Source organism: Carassius auratus, chromosome 1 (assembly GCF_003368295.1).
Source record: "Carassius auratus strain Wakin chromosome 1, ASM336829v1, whole genome shotgun sequence".
Taxonomy (NCBI): domain Eukaryota; kingdom Metazoa; phylum Chordata; class Actinopteri; order Cypriniformes; family Cyprinidae; genus Carassius; species Carassius auratus.
The window spans coordinates 33,138,007-33,157,229 of record NC_039243.1 but is presented as its reverse complement, the minus strand read 5'-3'; the positions used below and the strand labels follow the sequence as shown (position 1 = coordinate 33,157,229).

The 19,223-nt window shown below is 36.8% G+C and overlaps 2 protein-coding genes across 2 annotated transcripts; both read left to right on the top strand.

The window, feature by feature from the left end:
* The first annotated feature begins 61 nt into the window (after positions 1-61).
* LOC113108329 (60S ribosomal protein L9-like) lies at positions 62-3,313 on the top strand. The gene is made up of 8 exons (XM_026271313.1): positions 62-130; positions 556-602; positions 690-805; positions 2,181-2,276; positions 2,398-2,530; positions 2,638-2,718; positions 2,864-2,982; positions 3,170-3,313. Exons 2-7 carry the CDS (start codon positions 557-559, stop codon positions 2,968-2,970), a joined length of 579 nt encoding a protein of 192 aa, XP_026127098.1. The 5' UTR covers positions 62-130; position 556; the 3' UTR covers positions 2,971-2,982; positions 3,170-3,313.
* Positions 3,314-5,373: 2,060 nt separating this feature from the next.
* Positions 5,374-18,770, top strand: LOC113108325 (replication factor C subunit 1-like). Its single transcript, XM_026271297.1, is given in 25 exon segments — positions 5,374-5,459; positions 5,959-6,066; positions 6,215-6,281; positions 6,641-6,691; positions 6,771-7,072; positions 7,172-7,246; positions 7,731-7,808; positions 8,069-8,100; positions 8,102-8,378; positions 8,699-8,806; positions 8,897-9,076; positions 9,177-9,281; positions 9,788-10,175; positions 12,767-12,876; positions 13,039-13,153; positions 13,238-13,326; positions 13,867-14,004; positions 14,327-14,422; positions 14,498-14,596; positions 14,708-14,862; positions 15,644-15,761; positions 16,286-16,431; positions 16,524-16,737; positions 16,892-17,074; positions 18,169-18,770. Coding segments are annotated over 25 exon segments (3,339 nt in total). The 5' UTR covers positions 5,374-5,456; the 3' UTR covers positions 18,271-18,770.
* The last annotated feature ends 453 nt before the right edge of the window (positions 18,771-19,223 follow it).

Here is a 19,223-nt window from a genome sequence, read left to right as displayed (position 1 = left end):
TTAAATTTGCTTTATATAAACAGTATCTGTAATCGATCGGTGATCGATTGCGGTGATGACGCACAACGTACTGGTTAGTACATGTACGTCATGACGTCCTCCCGCCGTCCTTTCCTCCTCACTCGGCGAGGTAAGAATATGCCGCGTCCTGTTCTTGTGTGTTTAAATCAACTACAATCCTCACCATCGTCAAATCTGTAGGGTTTGTTTAGTGTCCCAATCCTTTATTTACATGTCCCTGAGAATATATGTGCTAGTATTAGTGCAGAAAACCCGATGTTGTTTAAAAACCGTGATGTGTCTAGTAAGTGTTTATCTATTAGCTCGGCTAGCAGGCTGAATTAATTCATTTAGCGATAATCACATTGACCTTAAGACTCGCTTGTCTCGTTATGACATTATAACGTTTTCACTGTTTGAAAACGTACGTTTAGCATTGCTGTCTGAGCGGTTATTCTGATTCTAGGCTCAGATGTTCTCTATTGCTAATTGAAGTTAAATGAACAGGATGTGACGTAACATCTATATGTTGTGCTTCTGTGCTCCTTCCTTCAGAATGAAGACCATTCTCAGTAACCAGACTGTGGATATCCCCAACAACGGTGTGTTTGACGTCCTGACCACCTACCTACACGTTGCTTCCTGACCCAAGCTTTCATTTGCACTGAATGTTGTCTGTTTCCTTGCAGTCGAGGTGACCCTCAAGGGCCGCACCGTTGTAGTGAAGGGCCCCCGAGGAGTTCTTCGCCGGGAGTTCAACCACATTAATCTGGAGCTCAGTCTGTTGGGCAAGAAACAGAAGAAGGTCTGAATGAATCTGCATTAAAGGATTGGTTCATCGTTCACTCACCCCAATGTCTTTCAAGACGTTTGTGTCGTTAGCCAAAGTTTAGTTTTTGAGGAAAACATTCCAGGATTTCAGTGAGGCTGAAGGTCCAGACTGCAGAGAAAATGCAGAACAGAGCATTTGTGGTTAAAAGTAAAACTTTTTTTTTTCTTAGTTTAAGGTAATTGACCAATTGTTTCACTAGATAAGGCTCTTATCTTATCCTCATCTATAGCTCTGTGAAGCTGCAGCTTGCACCTTCAGCCCATTGAAGTCCTTTATATGAAGAACAGAGAAAATTAATGTTATCCTGAAAAATCTGAATTTCTTTAAGACTGAAGAAATCTTGAATAACATGTGGGTGAGCGAATGACCAGAACTTTTATTCTGGAAGTAAGGCTGTGCGATACAGCCAACAAAAAAACCTATTGCGATTTATTTGATCAGTTTTGCAATTTCATGATTTTGACACATGCTATACAGTCATAAATGCATTCAGTATAAATTTGAAACATATTTCCAAAAGAAAAACAAAGAGAGCTTTATCAAAACGTTGTAATGTCTCTAGAACTGACATAAATCAAAATAATCGCTAAGTAAAGCTGACAAAATGTCTAGACATACAGAAAAAAAACCCCACCCATCCAGGTTCATGCGCTAGATATAATTTTTGCACATTTCTATTTTCTAACCTTTTCTGTTCCGTATATTTTACCGTGTGCAGTGTGAATGTTATGATCCGTTAAAAAAATCCGGAAAAACCCTGTCTGCTCTGTTCTCGCTACATTTCGGCATGCTGCATTCTAATTGGACTATTCCTATTAATCGCACAGCCCTACCTGGAAGTGAACTAATCCTTTAAATACAGCTTAACTGTTTCAATCGTTATGGTTTTTTGCACCCACATCTGGATTGTTTGCTTAATTGGACCGGAAGTCCTTTGTGTAAATGCCTCAATTGATCAGATTAAGCTCAATGAAAATGAAATGGAGATCGTATCGGAACGAGGTGGTGTAGATCTGAAATCCAATCAATGAACCGAATACCGAATCTGTTAAATGCATCACACAGTGCTGCGATGCTTATGTTTGTTGTACATCCTACAGACATGCTTATATTAATGTATTATGAACTGGTCAGTAGACACCATGTATTAAATATGCTAAATTGGTGATGCATAAAAAAAAAAAGCTGATGATGCAAAATAGTTTTGTTTGGAATGTGGCGTGTGAAATAAGAACTGGTTTCATATTTCAAATGATGAAACATTGCAACTTTCACAATCTGATGTCGAGTTGGATTCCTCCTAATTGAAAGTGTGTGGAATCTCAGCAAACGATGGGTTTTGTTTCAGCTGCGTGTGGATAAGTGGTGGGGTAACAGGAAGGAGTTGGCCACAGTCCGCACCATCTGCAGTCATGTCCAGAACATGATCAAGGGCGTCACACTGGTAAGCAACCCTGATTTCGCTCCTCTTCATGCTAACGCGTCTAATTCAGTTTTTAAGTGACTTTATTCGTGCTCTTAATGCGAGGAGGAAAAGATATGACCCTAATATTATTCATCTTCAGGGCTTCAGATACAAGATGCGATCTGTATATGCCCATTTCCCTATTAATGTGGCGATGCAGGAGAACGGCACTCTGGTGGAGATCAGAAACTTCTTGGGAGAGAAGTACATCCGCCGTGTCCGCATGAGGCAAGGTACATGTGCAGGCTCTTCCTAAAACATTGTGATGTCTTTTTTCTTAAAGCGCTGGTCTTCACACATTCCTGGTTACACTGATGCAGAATGTTTATTATTTGGCTAGGTGTGTCATGCGCAGTGTCTGCCGCTCAGAAAGACGAGCTTGTTCTGGAGGGTAATGACATTGAGCTGGTGTCAAACTCAGGTGAGATGTACATTGCCAATCCTGAGTGATTGAATAGACTGATTGGGTTGTGTGTGTGTGTGTGTGTGTGAGAAAGTTGTATGCAAGGTGTGTGTGTAGTTCAGTGTGTGTGCATGCCTAACCTCCCCATCATCTCTCGTTTCAGCTGCCCTCATCCAGCAGGCAACCACAGTGAAAAATAAAGATATCAGAAAGTTCCTGGATGGTATTTACGTCTCTGAGAAGGGCACTGTAGTGGAGGCGGAGTCGTAGAGAACACCAGAGGTTAGACCAGTTTTCCTGCTTTAGTCTCATTTGGCATGTTCATGGTTAAATCTGATGGATTTTCTTTGCCAAATCGTTACATTTCAAATGATGCAATGCTCAAAACGCTCAAACGCAGGTTCTTGGGTGCACCACTTTGTCATTTAAACTGGTTTGTCTTATTGTGTTTTCACTTTTTCTCCATCAGCTGCTGTGACCCAGCAGCCACGGCTGTGAGAATGAAGGACATCTGGACATTTTTGGACGGGATCTATGTCAGGGCACAGTGGTGGAACAGCAAAAGGACTAAATTAGTCTCTGTAAAATAAAGACCAACTTAATTTTTCAACCACATAATTGTATGTGTGTTTTATTCATGTTGGCACAAACATGACCGGATTGGAATTAAAATATGAGCTACTTGTAGTTTTAAATATTCTTGCACTCTCAATCAGTGTTCATCTTGTGCACTTTCTCTGAATGCATTCTAAATCTGCATAGGATATTTTGGGACCTCAAGAGTAAGATTTTAACAAACCATATTGTAAGGATATAATTGTAACTAAGAAATGCCTGGTTTAAAAATGTTAAATTGAGTAGAACTACACATAAGCATAAAATCTCAGGATTACCAGAGTTAAATCTTGATGATTGATTTAATTAAATGCCTTTTGAACTTTAACTCCTCAAAAATAGTCTGAATTTTATCAATGGGCATCCATATTCCAGTTTATGAACAAGATTATTTTTGATGCGCTATTGATAAGTTTAATGAATAATGTCGTGTATTTTAATTGGTGGTGTGACTGGTACATTTCAACAGGAAACTGAGATATTTGCACCAAATAAATTACATTGTGCAGGTCAGAGATTTTGTCATATTTCTGTAGCTGTATATATTTTTTGCCACTCAGTTAATAATATGGTGAAAAGCAATGTATTTGTACTAATTGTATTTTTAACATTTATTGATGGATACTTAAATTTCAGAAGATAAACGAATATTTTTTTTTTTTATAAAATAAGAATCACTACAATGACACAAAAAAATGATAGAAAAACATAATTATCTAAATAGCAATGGGATATTTTTACAAATAACATTAAGACATTTTTATAATATAATTTTTTCATGGTATAATGGGTCTTTAGATAGTAAACCATATAGATACCTACCTATAAATGTATTATGTACTGCATTTTTAGGATGAGTATGGTAATATGGTATGGTATTTGGCTAAATCTGGCTATTTCCCAAATGGTTTCAAATCTGAATATGACTTTTTATGAAACTGCATAATTTTCATACATTTATTCTGTAGAGGACACCAGGACAAATTTAAGAAATTGTAGATCAATATTCCTATGAACTATGAGATATTCCTTAAAAAAATATTTCCATGTTATTATCCCATTATTACTCTGTTTTTTTTGCACTAAATGAACACATTAATATGCAAATTAGATGCAATGTATAGATACATTATATAGAATGAGAATACCAATTTATAGACATTTCACGCACATATTGCATAAGTACAGTAGTATATCAAACCATACAGTTATACTTTGTAACATAGTTGAGAACAGTGTTGGGCTCGACACTAAGAAAATGTCATTTATTACTCGTTACCAGTTCAAAAGTATTTCTTTCAAAAGTAATATTATGACTTAGTGCTACATCTGGCAGCGGTAATTAGTTACACTACTTGTTAAATTATTTTTCCTTCACACTCCACAGAAGTTATAATCGTATCTTCACCATAAAATTATTCTAAATGTTACTAACAATATATTTCTGCCTCATCATTTGATCAAAATCTTAATTGGATCACAGTCAGAAGTTATTGCAAGCACTCAATAGAATTTAAATGGAATTATTTGGATTGTTAGATTCAAAGATTTAGCTGTTTTATGGTTGGTAACTGTAATATTATTACTTAAATTTTAATAGTAATCAGTCACTGCAAAATTAATATTATTACTGTAACTAGTTACTGCCCAATACTGGTTGAGAATCATCTTTGTACAAAGTCTGGTTAAAAATAATCTGATAATAATAATAATAATAATTGTTTTTGCCTGTACATGCCTTTTCAGGTCTATTTTTTTTTTTTGAATAACTTATATATATATATAACTTGGGCTTGCCTCCTCTAAATATAAGATATGAATAAAAATAAAATATTAATCTTATTAATTCTGCATTTGTTTCTTATGCTCGAACCTATATATATATATATATATATATATATATATATATATATATATATATATATAACAAAACTTTTTTTTGGTTCTCAAAAGGATATAATTAAACGTCTTTTACTGTCTATGCGTGAAACGTCTCGGCGTCTCAATCGGAGTCCTCTCCGCGCGTCATCACTCTGCGCCTGAGTTTAGCATCATTGGCGCCAAAGAGCATCAGAGAAGCGCTGCTGTCGCGCAGTTTCGCCCCCAAAAAATAAAGAAACGCTTTTGACACATGCTTAATAATGGTGAGTCGTCTTACTAATGCACCGTGTGTATAAACAACGACACAATCAGAGCAATAGCTCGGTCTGTTTGGCTAAAGAAAGAGCAGTTAGCTCCAACTTGCAGCCTTCACGTGTTTGTTAACAGACTAACATTAGAGCTACAAATACAATCAAACATACAAAATACTATATATGAACTCAACAGTCCGTGCTCATGACACAGGTGCATGTGTTTACATCCTGTTCCTGTAAGCTTTCAAATTAGCCATAACTTAACAAATCAAATTGATTGATTGGTTGCCAATACAGTCCTTTATGATACTCTATAACAACACAGGTTAGTTGTTTATGTTTTGCCATTGATAATAATCAATTTTGAAGTCTAAACATGCAACAAACTCATCCTGTAATTACTATGGTACCTGCTCTGCATTGCATGTTTACTAGCATGTGTCATTATAAAATAATAATAAAACTACATTAGATGTTATTAGTAAACATTGTTTTGTGTGTATTTCAGGACATCCGGAGGTTTTTTGCATCTAGCAAACCTGCGGCACCCAAACCTTCAAATGAAAGCACCAACACTGACGAAGATCAGAAGAAGAAACAGAAGTCAAAAACTAAGGTAAAACAAAAGTCCTTTGATTTGTACAGAATTTATAAATATGAGATGGCATCTACAGTGTGATTTCATTCTTTTTTTCTCTTTATTTGCATGAGTTTGCATGCTGGTGTATTTTATGTTATCTCTTTCTCTCTCTCTCTCTCTTTAGGTCAAAAGTCTCACATCTGATGAAAAACCTTCTGGAAAGCGAAAGAAAAGAGTCATAATTGATTCAGGTTCCTAAAGAGCATTTATCAAATATTAGGATTTTTTTTTTAGTATACTTTTAATATCTTACTAAATAAAAAATTCCTTATTTTACATTGTGTATGTTTTAGACATTTATAATACTAACTTTCCATATATTTGTGGGTTTGTGGGATCTGAAAGGTTGACACACACACACACACACACACACACAAACTCTGTCTCTCGCTCTCTCTCTCTCTCACACACACACACACACACACACACACACACTCACTCACACAGGGTCCCAGACACGAACATATTTGTGGGTTTGTGGGATCCGAAAAGTTGAACACCCCTGATATACCACTATATTTAGATGTTCTCGTCTCTCGTCTTATCTTAGACTCTGAAGAAGAGAAAGAGAAGAAGACCAAAAAAAGCGCTAAAGATTCTGGTGAGGGAGTCATCAGATGCTTTCCCCCATGTATAATATAATGCTATGTACTCCTCTTTTGTCCTCTTTATATTTCCAGATTCGGATGACACATTAATGATTTTGAAAATGTCCAAACTTAAAGAAAATGGAACCGCTAAAGGCAAGAAAGAATTCGATTCAGGAAAAGCAAAACAAGCGCAAGTTTCTTCCAGGAAATCCCCAACCAAATCCCCAAACGCGGTCTCAAAGGGAGCGGCGAAGATCTCTCAGCCCACCGTCTCCCCAAAGGTGGAGCCACCAAAACACACGCCCACCTCAGTAATGGCCTTCTTTGGGAGCTCAAGTGTTCAGAGGTCAGAGAAGAAGATGGTGGCCAGTAGCAGCACTAAGAGGAAGGCAGTGAGTAGAGAGAGTGTGAGTGTGTGAACACGCTTAAAGTGAAAAAGAAGAAAAAAAAAAAAGAAAAACTCACACTCATGGCTGTCCGGTGTTGTCCAGCCCACACAGGACACTGAAGAGCCACTCAGTGATGAAGCCATTGCTAAACAACTTCAGATGGATGAAGACATGGAGGTTTGTCCAGGACACATGTTTATAAGCTCAATAAAGCTTCTATATCAATCTGAATTTGGTCTTATAAAAAATGCATTGTATTATATATTATTAAGTGAGCAAGGAGTTGAATTATGAATCAGAATTGCTAAAAATGAATGAGATTTCCACAAGAGCATGCTTTTTTAATTTATTTTTTATTATTTAATAAAGGCTTATCCCGAATACACCTTTAAGGGATTGTTCACCCATGAATGATAATGTCGTCATTTACTGACCCTCATGTTGTTCCCTCAAACCTGAATCGTTGAAAAATATTGGTAACCAAACAGTAGCCATCGACTTCCATTGTATATTTCCTCCATACTGTAGTGTTTGGGTGAACTGTGTCTTTTAATGGGAAAATTATGCATGTAAATTTTGCACTTTGTTTATATCTAGTTCATTATCATGCAGAAATTGTCAGTTTTCTGTATGTGTGTGTGTGTGTGTGTTTTTATGTTAGTTGGAAAAGAAGATCCATGATGATGAGGAATTTGCGAGAACATTAGCCATGCTGGATGATGCTCCCTTACCGAAAAAGGTCTTTAGTTTGTCTCAACACTGCATCATCTTCTGATTTAAACATGCATATTGATCATTGTGTCATATCTACTAATTTATTCAAAATACATAAAAAATGCAACTCAGTTTAAATTTGTATGTCTGGTATCAGAATAATGAAAAATCTATATTTACTCATTTTTTCTTAAGAAAAAACTGTTTATGAATACTTGAAAAACATCTCCACAGTCAAGTGTGGAGTGTGTTAAATGTAGTAGTATTTTTTTATTTTTTACTTAGGCTCGAGTGGACTCCCCAACAAAGAGCAGCACAAGTAACCTCAGACACCAAACCCAAAAAAGACCCGTCCCTTAAACAAAGTCCCGTGAAGACCAGCTCCAAACTGGCTCGGATGAAAAGGCAAGAGGACGAGCAAAGGAAGAAAGACAGGGGTGAAAAACAAATGAAGATTTCTCCTAAGAAAGAGCCCATGTCTCCAACTAGCTCAGAGCGAGCAGCTACGCCCAAATCAGCAAGCGTTTCCACAGGAGCCACAAAATCACCTAAAAGTGACGGAGCACCCTTGAAAACCCCACCAGCAAAACCAGAGGTATATCCTTCACATATGTTATACATTCATTTAGGATTTTTTTATTTATGTTAAAGACGTTAATTTGTCAGGGTAATATTTGTAATTGTGTTGTTTAAGGGTCTAAATTAAAAGAGGGCATTAAATATTTGGATATATTTGTAATTTGTGTTGTTTATATAATGCTTTTCACAATGCACTTGAATGCATGCACTGTAAGTCACTTTGGATAAAAGCGTCTGCTAAATGCATGCATGTTAATGTAATGCATGTTGTTTAATGGGGCATTGCACAGTTGTGCTCTGCTAGTGAGCAAACCAAAAGCATCTCTGTCATTTCAGAATAAAAGTCCTGAGGACTTAGAGAAAAAACGGGCAAATTCATCAGCCTACCGTAACTTTTTGAACAGAGAAGGACCACGAGCACTAGGGTCTAAAGAGATCCCGCAGGTAAAAACATCTCTGCCTATCGTCTCATTGCTGCTTAAGGAATCCACTCTTCCTCTAAACTGCTTTGACGATGTTCTGTGATTGTTTTAGGGAGCAGAGAACTGCCTGGAGGGGTGTGTGTTCGTGTTGACCGGTGTGTTAGAGTCTCTGGAGAGGGATGATGCCAAGTCACTAATAGAGCGATATGGCGGGAAAGTCACAGGAAACTTCAGCCGTAAAACCACTTACCTTGTTCTGGGACGAGACAGCGGGGCATCAAAGTCTGAGAAGGTCTTACTTTGCATGATTTTTCTCAGCATATACCAGCTTAACCATATTTATATTTAATTTAACCTTTTAATTAATTGAATGTGTTGTGTTTATTCTTTAGGCGGAGAGTTTGGGGACTAAGATCATAAATGAAGATGAGTTGTTGGAGCTCATAAGAACCAAACCAGGCAAGAAGTCTAAATATGAGATTGCAGCAGAAGCAGAGGTGAATAAAGCAGCTCCCATCAACTTTCCTGCTTCTTAGTTTTTTCCTCAATTAATTGTTCAGCCCTATTTTAATGTTGCATTAAGTTGAGTTAATTATTAGCTTTTCATCTCTAAAATCCCAAGTTTGGAAAACCCCAGTTTAACTTTTAAATTTTGAATTCGGAATTTTACAGTGTACTTTAAAATAATATTATTTGATTAAATTCTTCATTTATTATTTTATTGAAGAAGTACTGTATTGCAATATTTTGTTTAATATTTCTTATTTAATAATAGTCACAGTAATAAAAAAAAATCATATTTTATAGTTATATTGTAAAGTTAAAAAACAATGGGAATTTTTTACCCAGTGGTTCGTACTCAACAAAAAGTCTTCACTGTATAACCATTCTGTATCTTTTCAACATATATTGCATAAAAAAACTATTGTGCATATAAAATGTCAATTATTATTTTTTTGAATTTGGTTCAATTTACAAACTCTGTCTATTGCACTTATTACAGAATAAATCCTTTAAAGCAAGGACTCCAGACTCTAGACACAAACACGCTTCTCCATCCAAGAAGGCCACTCCAGAAGAGCCCAGCCCCAACAAGAGCAGCCCTTCAAAGGGGAAGTCTAAGCCTGGCTCTGCTGCTAAATCTGGAACACTTGGCGCCTCTCATTCAGAGGTCAAAAAGAGTTTGAGCTTTGATCAAACCAAGAGCGCATCCCCTGTATCCCACTCCACCCCTGAGAACGATGGGAGGAGCCTGTTGTGGGTGGATAAGTACCGCCCTCGTAGTCTGAAGAACCTGATTGGCCAGCAAGGAGATCAGAGCTGTGCCAACAAGCTTCTGCGCTGGTTACAGAACTGGCATAAACATCACAGCGGCATTACAAAAGCACCATGTCAGTATTTAAAGTTGGCTTCTACTGTCTGTTGGCAGGCAGTTGATATTTAGGTACGTTCACTAGTTAAATTAAATATGACCGGTGCTTTTTTTAAAAGTACTATTTATGCATTTAGTCTCTCAGTCAATATGACTTAATAGCAGTGCTATAAGATAAGATTTAGAAATGTTGTTTGTGATGGGTTTTATATGGAGTTTAGCATCTCATGCTGCGAAATCTGTTCAGTTTACCTGTGTTTCTAATAGCAAAATACCAGTATGCATCAATGCCTGCTATATTTTCAAAGCATATTTGTGACCCTGGAGCACAAAACCAGTTTTAAGTCTCTGGGGTATATTTGTAGCAATAGCCAAAAATTACATTGCATGGGTCAAAATTATTGCATTTTCTTTTATGCCAAAAATCATTAGGATATTAAGTAAATATCATATTCCATGAATATATTTTGTTAATTTCCTACTGTAAATATATTAAAACTTAATTTTTGAGTAGTAATATGCATTAAGAATTAATTTGAACAACTTTAAAGATGATTTTCTCAATATTTAGATTTTCTTGCACCCTCAGATTCCAGATTTTCAAATAGTTGCATCTCAGACAAATGTTGTTCTATTATAACAAACCTTACATCTATTTAAAGCTTATTTATTCAGCTTTCACATTTAAAGAAAATGACCCATATGACTGGTTTTGTGGTCCAGGGTCACATGCTATATACAGTATTGTTCAAAATAATAGCAGTACAATGTGACTAACCAGAATAATCAAGGTTTTTCGTATATTTTTTTATTGCTACGTGGCAAACAAGTTACCATTAGGTTCAGTAGATTCTCAGAAAACAAATGAGACCCAGCATTCATGATATGCACGCTCTTAAGGCTGTGCAATTGGGCAATTAGTTGAATTAGTTGAAAGGGGTGTGTTCAAAAAAATAGCAGTGTGGCATTCAATCACTGAGGTCATCAATTTTGTGAAGAAACAGGTGTGAATCAGGTGGCCCCTATTTAAGGATGAAGCCAACACTTGTTGAACATGCATTTGAAAGCTGAGGAAAATGGGTCGTTCAAGACATTGTTCAGAAGAACAGCGTACTTTGATTAAAAAGTTGATTAGAGAGGGGATAACCTATAAAGAGGTACAAAAAATGATAGGCTGTTCAGCTAAAATGATCTCCAATGCCTTAAAATGGAGAGCAAAAGCAGAGAGACGTGGAAGAAAACGGAAGACAACCATCAAAATGGATAGAAGAATAACCAGAATGGCAAAGGCTCAGCCAATGATCACCTCCAGGATGATCAAAGACAGTCTGGAGTTACCTGTAAGTACTGTGACAGTTAGAAGACGTCTGTGTGAAGCTAATCTATTTTCAAGAATCCCCCGCAAAGTCCCTCTGTTAAAAAAAAGGCATGTGCAGAAGAGGTTACAATTTGCCAAAGAACACATCAACTGGCCTAAAGAGAAATGGAGGAACATTTTGTGGACTGATGAGAGTAAAATTGTTCTTTTTGGGTCCAAGGGCCACAGGCAGTTTGTGAGACGACCCCCAAACTCTGAATTCAAGCCACAGTACACCGTGAAGACAGTGAAGCATGGAGGTGCAAGCATCATGATATGGGCATGTTTCTCCTACTATGGTGTTGGGCCTATTTATCGCATACCAGGGATCATGGATCAGTTTGCATATGTTAAAATACTTGAAGAGGTCATGTTGCCCTATGCTGAAGAGGACATGCCCTTGAAATGGTTGTTTCAACAAGACAATGACCCAAAACACACTAGTAAACGGGCAAAGTCTTGGTTCCAAACCAACAAAATTAATGTTATGGAGTGGCCAGCCCAATCTCCAGACCTTAATCCAATTGAGAACTTGTGGGGTGATATCAAAAATGCTGTTTCTGAAGCAAAACCAAGAAATGTGAATGAATTGTGGAATGTTGTTAAAGAATCATGGAGTGGAATAACAGCTGAGAGGTGCCACAAGTTGGTTGACTCCATGCCACACAGATGTCAAGCAGTTTTAAAAAACTGTGGTCATACAACTAAATATTAGTTTAGTGATTCACAGGATTGCTAAATCCCAGAAAAAAAATGTTTGTACAAAATAGTTTTGAGTTTGTACAGTCAAAGGTAGACACTGCTATTTTTTTTGAACACACCCCTTTCAACTAATTGCCCAATTGCACAGCCTTAAGAGCGTGCATATCATGAATGCTGGGTCTTGTTTGTTTTCTGACAATCTACTGAACCTACTGGTAACTTGTTTGCCACGTAGCAATAAAAAATATACTAAAAACCTTGATTATTCTGGTTAGTCACATTGTACTGCTATTATTTTGAACAATACTGTATAACCAGAGTACATTTCCCATAATGCTGTGTGCTAGACTTGACCATAAGCATATGCACCAGATTTTATGTTTTTAATGGTGCATACTGTTTCACCTACTATACTTACTAGCATCTGATTAGTAGTATATACTGTGCAGTATGCATACTAGTATGCCGTTTCTGACTAAATGTGTTTTTTCTAATGCACCCTGGAGACTAAAGTTCAGTTTAACTATTTTCCATTGTTTTTTGGGAAGCAGCCAAATTGGGTAAATTAGGGAGTAAAGATGACGGTTCTGGATTTAAGGCTGCGTTGTTGTCCGGGCCTCCTGGTGTTGGGAAGACCACTACTGCTGCCCTCGTCTGTGAGGTCAGTTCAGTCCCACTCATATTTAAATAGAAGCAAATAGAAATCAATTTGTAGTGTTTAACAGGATTAAATCATCAGTGAATGATTGTAAACACGGCATGCATGTTTTTACAGTTTCACGGCATGGTTTATGCATTACTAGCATTCCATATGTTCTCGTAGGAGTTGGGTTTCAGCTACGTGGAGATGAACGCGAGCTGCACACGCAGTAAGAACAGCTTAAAGGAAGTGATCGCCGAGTCACTCAACAACACCAGCATTAAGAACTTCTATACCGGTAATTAGCTTAATTAATCAGGTAATGAGAGTTACACTGCGCTGATTATAATGTAAACACTGTTTCTGTGTTTAATGGCATCAGGTGCATCTCAGACGGTGAGCAGTAAACATGTCCTCATAATGGACGAGGTGGACGGGACGGCAGGAAATGAAGACAGAGGAGGAATACAGGTAAGACATTCAATATTATTCTTGCACTTTACCAGAGATGGTGTGTGTGTGCAATGGAGCATTCGCTTAATGATTACTGAATACCCCACAGTTTATGTATTTATTGTATAGCTTTTTTAAATATAGTGTGTAACAGCTGCCATTGTTTCAAACAGTATTATGCTACATTTGTCACATGATCACATGGTCTACTTCAAGCTTCATTTTTGAGTGCAATCAATCAAAAACAGATGGATCGCTAGAAGCCAGTCCTTGTCGTACTTTATTTTATTTATTGAGAATCCATTGCACTCAAATTCAGAGATACATTCATGGTTATTTTGGATTATAGAAGGTCAAGTCATTGCAAGGGGGACATGCAATACACCCTGCTGTTTATTCTGAGCACATGTAGGTATTCTGTGCATACAGTAAATGTAGATACTTTGTGCAATATGTAGACTGCAAGCCATTAAATGCGTGCCATTAAACTTGTACATGTGCACAGCAGTGTTTCCACTGTCACTGTGATTCTTGACTCTTGCCCTTTGACCCACACAGGAGATGATTGGTCTGATAAAACAGTCAAAGATTCCCATCATCTGCATGTGCAATGACCGCAATCATCAGAAGATCCGCTCGCTGGCCAACTACTGCTACGACCTGAGGTTTCAGAGACCCCGCGTCGAGCAGATCAAGGTGGAACCAGTGTCCCATTAAATCATTGTTTTATATAAAAGACATAATTTTAATTTTTTTAGCAGCAATGTGTGTTCACATGATCAGTAGTTATTGATCTTGAAATGAAGCAGAATCTTGTGGAGGTTTAAACAATCCTAGGTTTTATTTTGTAATAAGAACTGTAAATGACGCACAATAACGTAGAACTAAGCCTAAATCTGACCCAAAGCGTATATGAAGTATACATTGTTGTTAGTTATTAGTAATTAATACTACTTTTGTGTTTAATGACATTGTGACAAAGACACCTAACCATAAAAAAAAAAAAATGCATTTTCAGGGGGCTATGATGTCTATAGCTTTCAAAGAGGGTCTGAAAATCCCACCCCCGGCACTTAATGAAGTCATCCTGGCGTCCAATCAGGATATTCGGCAGGTTTGACATTAACAAACAAATCTGTGTCCAAAACGGTCTTTATCGGTTTGGTGCTTATTATATTTCTGCTCCTAGGTACTGCATAATCTAAGCATGTGGTCAGCTACAGACAAGGTCATGACCTATGACCAGGCCAAAGCTGATGCTAACAATGCTAGGAAGGACATGAAGCTGGTATATGTGCACACTGTTAAATACATGATGGGGTACACTTTGTAGAAGCATTGATGAGATGAGCGGGCTGTGCTGAATGACAAGATCTGTGTGTTTTCCTCATGTATGCAGGGTCCATTTGACGTGTGTCGGAAAGTGTTTGCTTCAGGAGAGGAAACCGCCCACATGACTTTGACTGACAAATCAGACCTTTTCTTCCATGATTACTCTTTAGCACCATTATTTGTTCAGGAAAACTACTTGCATGTTCGACCAGCCGCTGCACGGTGAGTTTTAGATGTGCACGCAAGGGCAAATTAATTATATTTGACTATTTTCCCACTTTTTTACAATATGCAATGTATGTCTTATTTTTTGCATTTGCTCTTTTAATAATTTAACAGGTGATTGTTGCTTGTTCCCCTTAAAAAAGACATGATCTAGTTAGAACAGCTGTTGTCACAAAATACCAAAAATTAGACATAGTGTCCACTTACTGCTTTTTACAGCATTAACACAATTGAAAATCATATTTAGGTATCAATATAAAAATATGATCTTTGCCAACACTGTTTAACAGTTCACATCATACATGTTCATACTATAGTAATAACAAGATATTGTGCATAATTACATGCAACTAACCCTAAACCAAACCCTAATTCTAAACATATTACTCATTACCTAACAGTATAATTACACTGTAACAAGAGCACCTTAAAATAAAGTGTAGCCCAATCAAAGAACAAAAAAACTAATAATTGCACAGTTGCATAAAAAAACAAAATTGGCAGGTCTGTTGGTTTGCATAATGTACAGATGTATTTTGACACACAAACTGACTTCTGACTGATAAAAATTACATGATCACAATTTACACAATTTTCCCTGATTTTGTCATCAGCTAAATTATTGCAGTGATATCTTTAATATTCAATGCATTGACCAGCTTTAATGCGCAATGATATTTGCATCCTGTAACTTGTGCACTATGTATTTATTTAATGAGACTGTTCTAACTGCGGATGGAAGCATGATGGTATAATTGCGACATTGGATGTTTTTCAGGGGAAATCTGAAGAATCATTTGGTGTTGTTGAGTAAAACAGCAGACAGTATTTGCGATGGAGATTTAGTGGACAAACAGATCCGCTCCAGACAGACATGGTCTCTGCTTCCCACACAGGTGACACGCTTTCCTGCCAATATCTTCTCATCAGTGTTGAGCACCAAACCTCAAGTCAACAGTAGGGATGCACAATTGATCGTATTTCGGATTGTGATTACAAAGCTGAAATTGCTACCAAAAATAAAATTTGCTAAAGTTTTTTTTCTCTCTAAAGGTTTATCTTAAGGGATTTTTTCCATTGCTTTAATTATAGTTTCAGTATAACATTACAATACCATGCATATTTTACACTTTTTTTATGTAGAGAAGAAACCAAACCAATGTACAGTTGACATTTGAGGCTTAACGCCATAGAAAAGCAATACAAGTTTTTCACTTAGAGTTAGTTTTCATATAAAAATATGGCATGCAATTGCTTCAAACAATACTGTAAATTGATAATAATAATTGCAATTAGAATTTCAAGGGAATAATCGATAATTATTGCTGTAGATAATCAGGCCCTGAAGTGACCATTTACAAAAACTGCTTTGCATCAAAATATTTTGCATAGATCAGTGAAAGCATGTTTTCCCCCTCAGGCGATTTATGCGAGTGTTTTGCCGGGGGACCTGATGCGGGGTTATATGAGCCAGTTTCCAACCTTTCCCAGCTGGTTGGGCAAGTTCTCATCTGCTGGCAAACACAGCCGCATCATACAGGAGCTCGCTTCACACATGAGCCTAAAGTGAGAAAACGCTCTTAAACACTTCCCTTCCTCCGTGTCTGATGTATGAAGTCTTTTAACCACATATATGCTTCCCAAAAATCTCCCTGCAGGACGTTAAGCAGTAAGGAAGCAATAAATCTGGATTACCTGCCGTATTTGCGCTCCGCAGTATTAGAGCCTCTTCAGTCGCGGGGTTCGGAGGGAGCCAATCAGAGCGTGCAGATCATAGATGATTATGACCTCATCAAAGAGGATGTTGACAACATGATGGAGATCAGCACTTGGGGCGGACAGCCGGATCCTTACTCTAAACTGGACTCCAAGGTGTGTGTGTGTGTGTGTGTGTGTGTGTAGAAACCGGTGGTCCAGTTGACAGTTCATTGCTTTGACAGATGCGATGTGTTTAACTGTTAAACATCTGGAGGTGCTGTAGGCCACACTCTATCCCCATCAGCTCTGGTTTTTTTCCTTTCTGCAGGTGAAAGCTGCGTTTACAAGAGCCTACAATAAGGAATCCCATCTCACGCCGTACTCTTTACAAGTGGTTAAGAAAAGCCGTAAAGGTGCCGTTGACCCTGAGCTTATAGGAGAGCTTGACGGTGAATCTCAGATCCAGGAAGAGGAAGACGACGATGGCGTTACCGCAGATGCAATGATAAAGGTAGATATCAGAATCTCTCATTTCGGCTGGCCGTGTTTTACCATCATGTTTACATCTCATTTGCAAGGGCAAGTTACTCAAAAATGTTAATTCTGCATTCTGTTAATACTGCACCCAAAGTAAATCTTACTCAAAGCGAAAAAAATTTTTAGATGTCAACCTCAAATTTGGAAAACCTCTTTAGATTTATGTTTTTTTTTTCTTGCAGTTTTAGAGTAAACGTTTTGGAAAATATAGATTTCATATTATAAAAAATTAAGTATTTTTATGCATTTTTTCATAATAATCAACTTACTTAAAACTTACTTAAAAAGAGGCCAAAAGTCAAAAAAGTAGTATTTAAAAGTAAAAGTAGATTTACAACAGTAAAAAAAGTTAGAAATCTTTAGGTCTGTGCTTAAAAAATTTAGTACCATTAAAAACCCTAGAAAATACAAATTATTAAGAAAAAAAGTTCAAACATAAAATTTATATATTTAAAAAAAAGGTCATTTTTGACCATCACGCAAACACCCGAGAAAGAGATTTCTGTCCCGCCATCAAAAGTCAATGAAACCAGGACTTTGATGCTTCAAAATGTTAATGAAATAGTTCCTCACCCAAACCTGTGGTTTAAAGAATTATTACTTTTTTCCATACATTTGTAAAAAATGGAGACTCCAGCTTTTAGCCATATTAGTTCAATAAAAGTTGATAAAATGCCTCGTTCTCTAGATTACAAATCTTCTGAAACCACTCTGAACGGTTCATAATGGCTGCTTTTATAATTTTCCATTATTTTTGAAGCTTGAAATCTTCAGCCCGTTTTTAATTGAAATGATGTTGAGTAAATTTTTTTTAACTATCCCTTTAAACACTTTTGTTGCATTCTGTTGCGTTTGTTCGAATCTAAACCCGCTGAATACATTGGGCCATCATTTTAAATCTACATATTATTTGTGACATGTACGCTTGTTTATTACATATTTTTATGCTGTTGCATGTATAGTTTAATTTCTGCAGAATTCAACATTTTGCATATAGGCAAAAAAATATAATTCACAATGCTACACCATTATTCACCTGATTTCTGTTTTTTTTTTTTATTCACACAGCAGAAAAAAGCCAAACCAGCAAAAGACATCAAGCAAGAGAAACCAGGGGCTTCTGGGAAGGGGAAAGGCAGGGGTAAAGGAAAGGGAAAAGCAGTGAACTGAGATAAACACAGAAGCGAACGAGACCTTGTCTATCTCTCTCTGTTTTCACAAAGATGTGAGCGGCTGAATGCCATCAGCTCTATAAACAGATCTTTTCTGTCTGTGAGTCATACTTGTGCACTTCCTGAAAGCCATCGCTCACTGCAGGAACCACACATTTACACACAAGTTATTATATAGTTCACAGTTCATCAAGTGGATCAGACTTAACACATGCATCAGACTGTTAACACATGCTGTTAAAGCTATATTCATCTCCGAGGTAAACCGAATTAAGTGCACTTAATGTCACTGTACTTGTGACTAACTGCATGAGCATTTTAATATATTTGCTTCAGTTGTTCACAGTTAAACACATGCACATTCCCTGCTGCTGAACACATGGATGATAACTGTACTTGCTGCATGTCAGCTAGAGACCTCACGTGATGTAAATATATGCCATATTAGCTTTTTGCTTTGTTATTTTGAATACTTCCAGATAAATTTATATATATATATATAAACAATCCCTTTCATAGTGCTTTCTACTTTTGGATACAGAGTGATCGTGTCTGATATTTGCATGAAGATTATTGTGTAAATTACTAAATGTGTGCTACTTGAAATTAGAACAAGAATTATGTCATAGAGATGCATTGTGTTTGCTGTATATATTGATTATGCAGAATAGACATATTGAATGGAATGGAAAAAACGGCTTGATTATACTGTAATTGCAACTTTTTTTCTATTAAAATTAGAGTATTGCACTTTTAGCACGTCATTTGTAGTCTTAACATGAAGACTTTAACAGATCGTTATTTAATGCATTCATTTATTTTGTATACAAGTACATTTACAGTAGAAAAAGATAGATCTGTGAGCAGATGACGTCATTCTAATAGACACAACATATACAGACCATTTCTAATTACTCAGAAAATATACCTATAAATTAGTCTTGCTTTTTG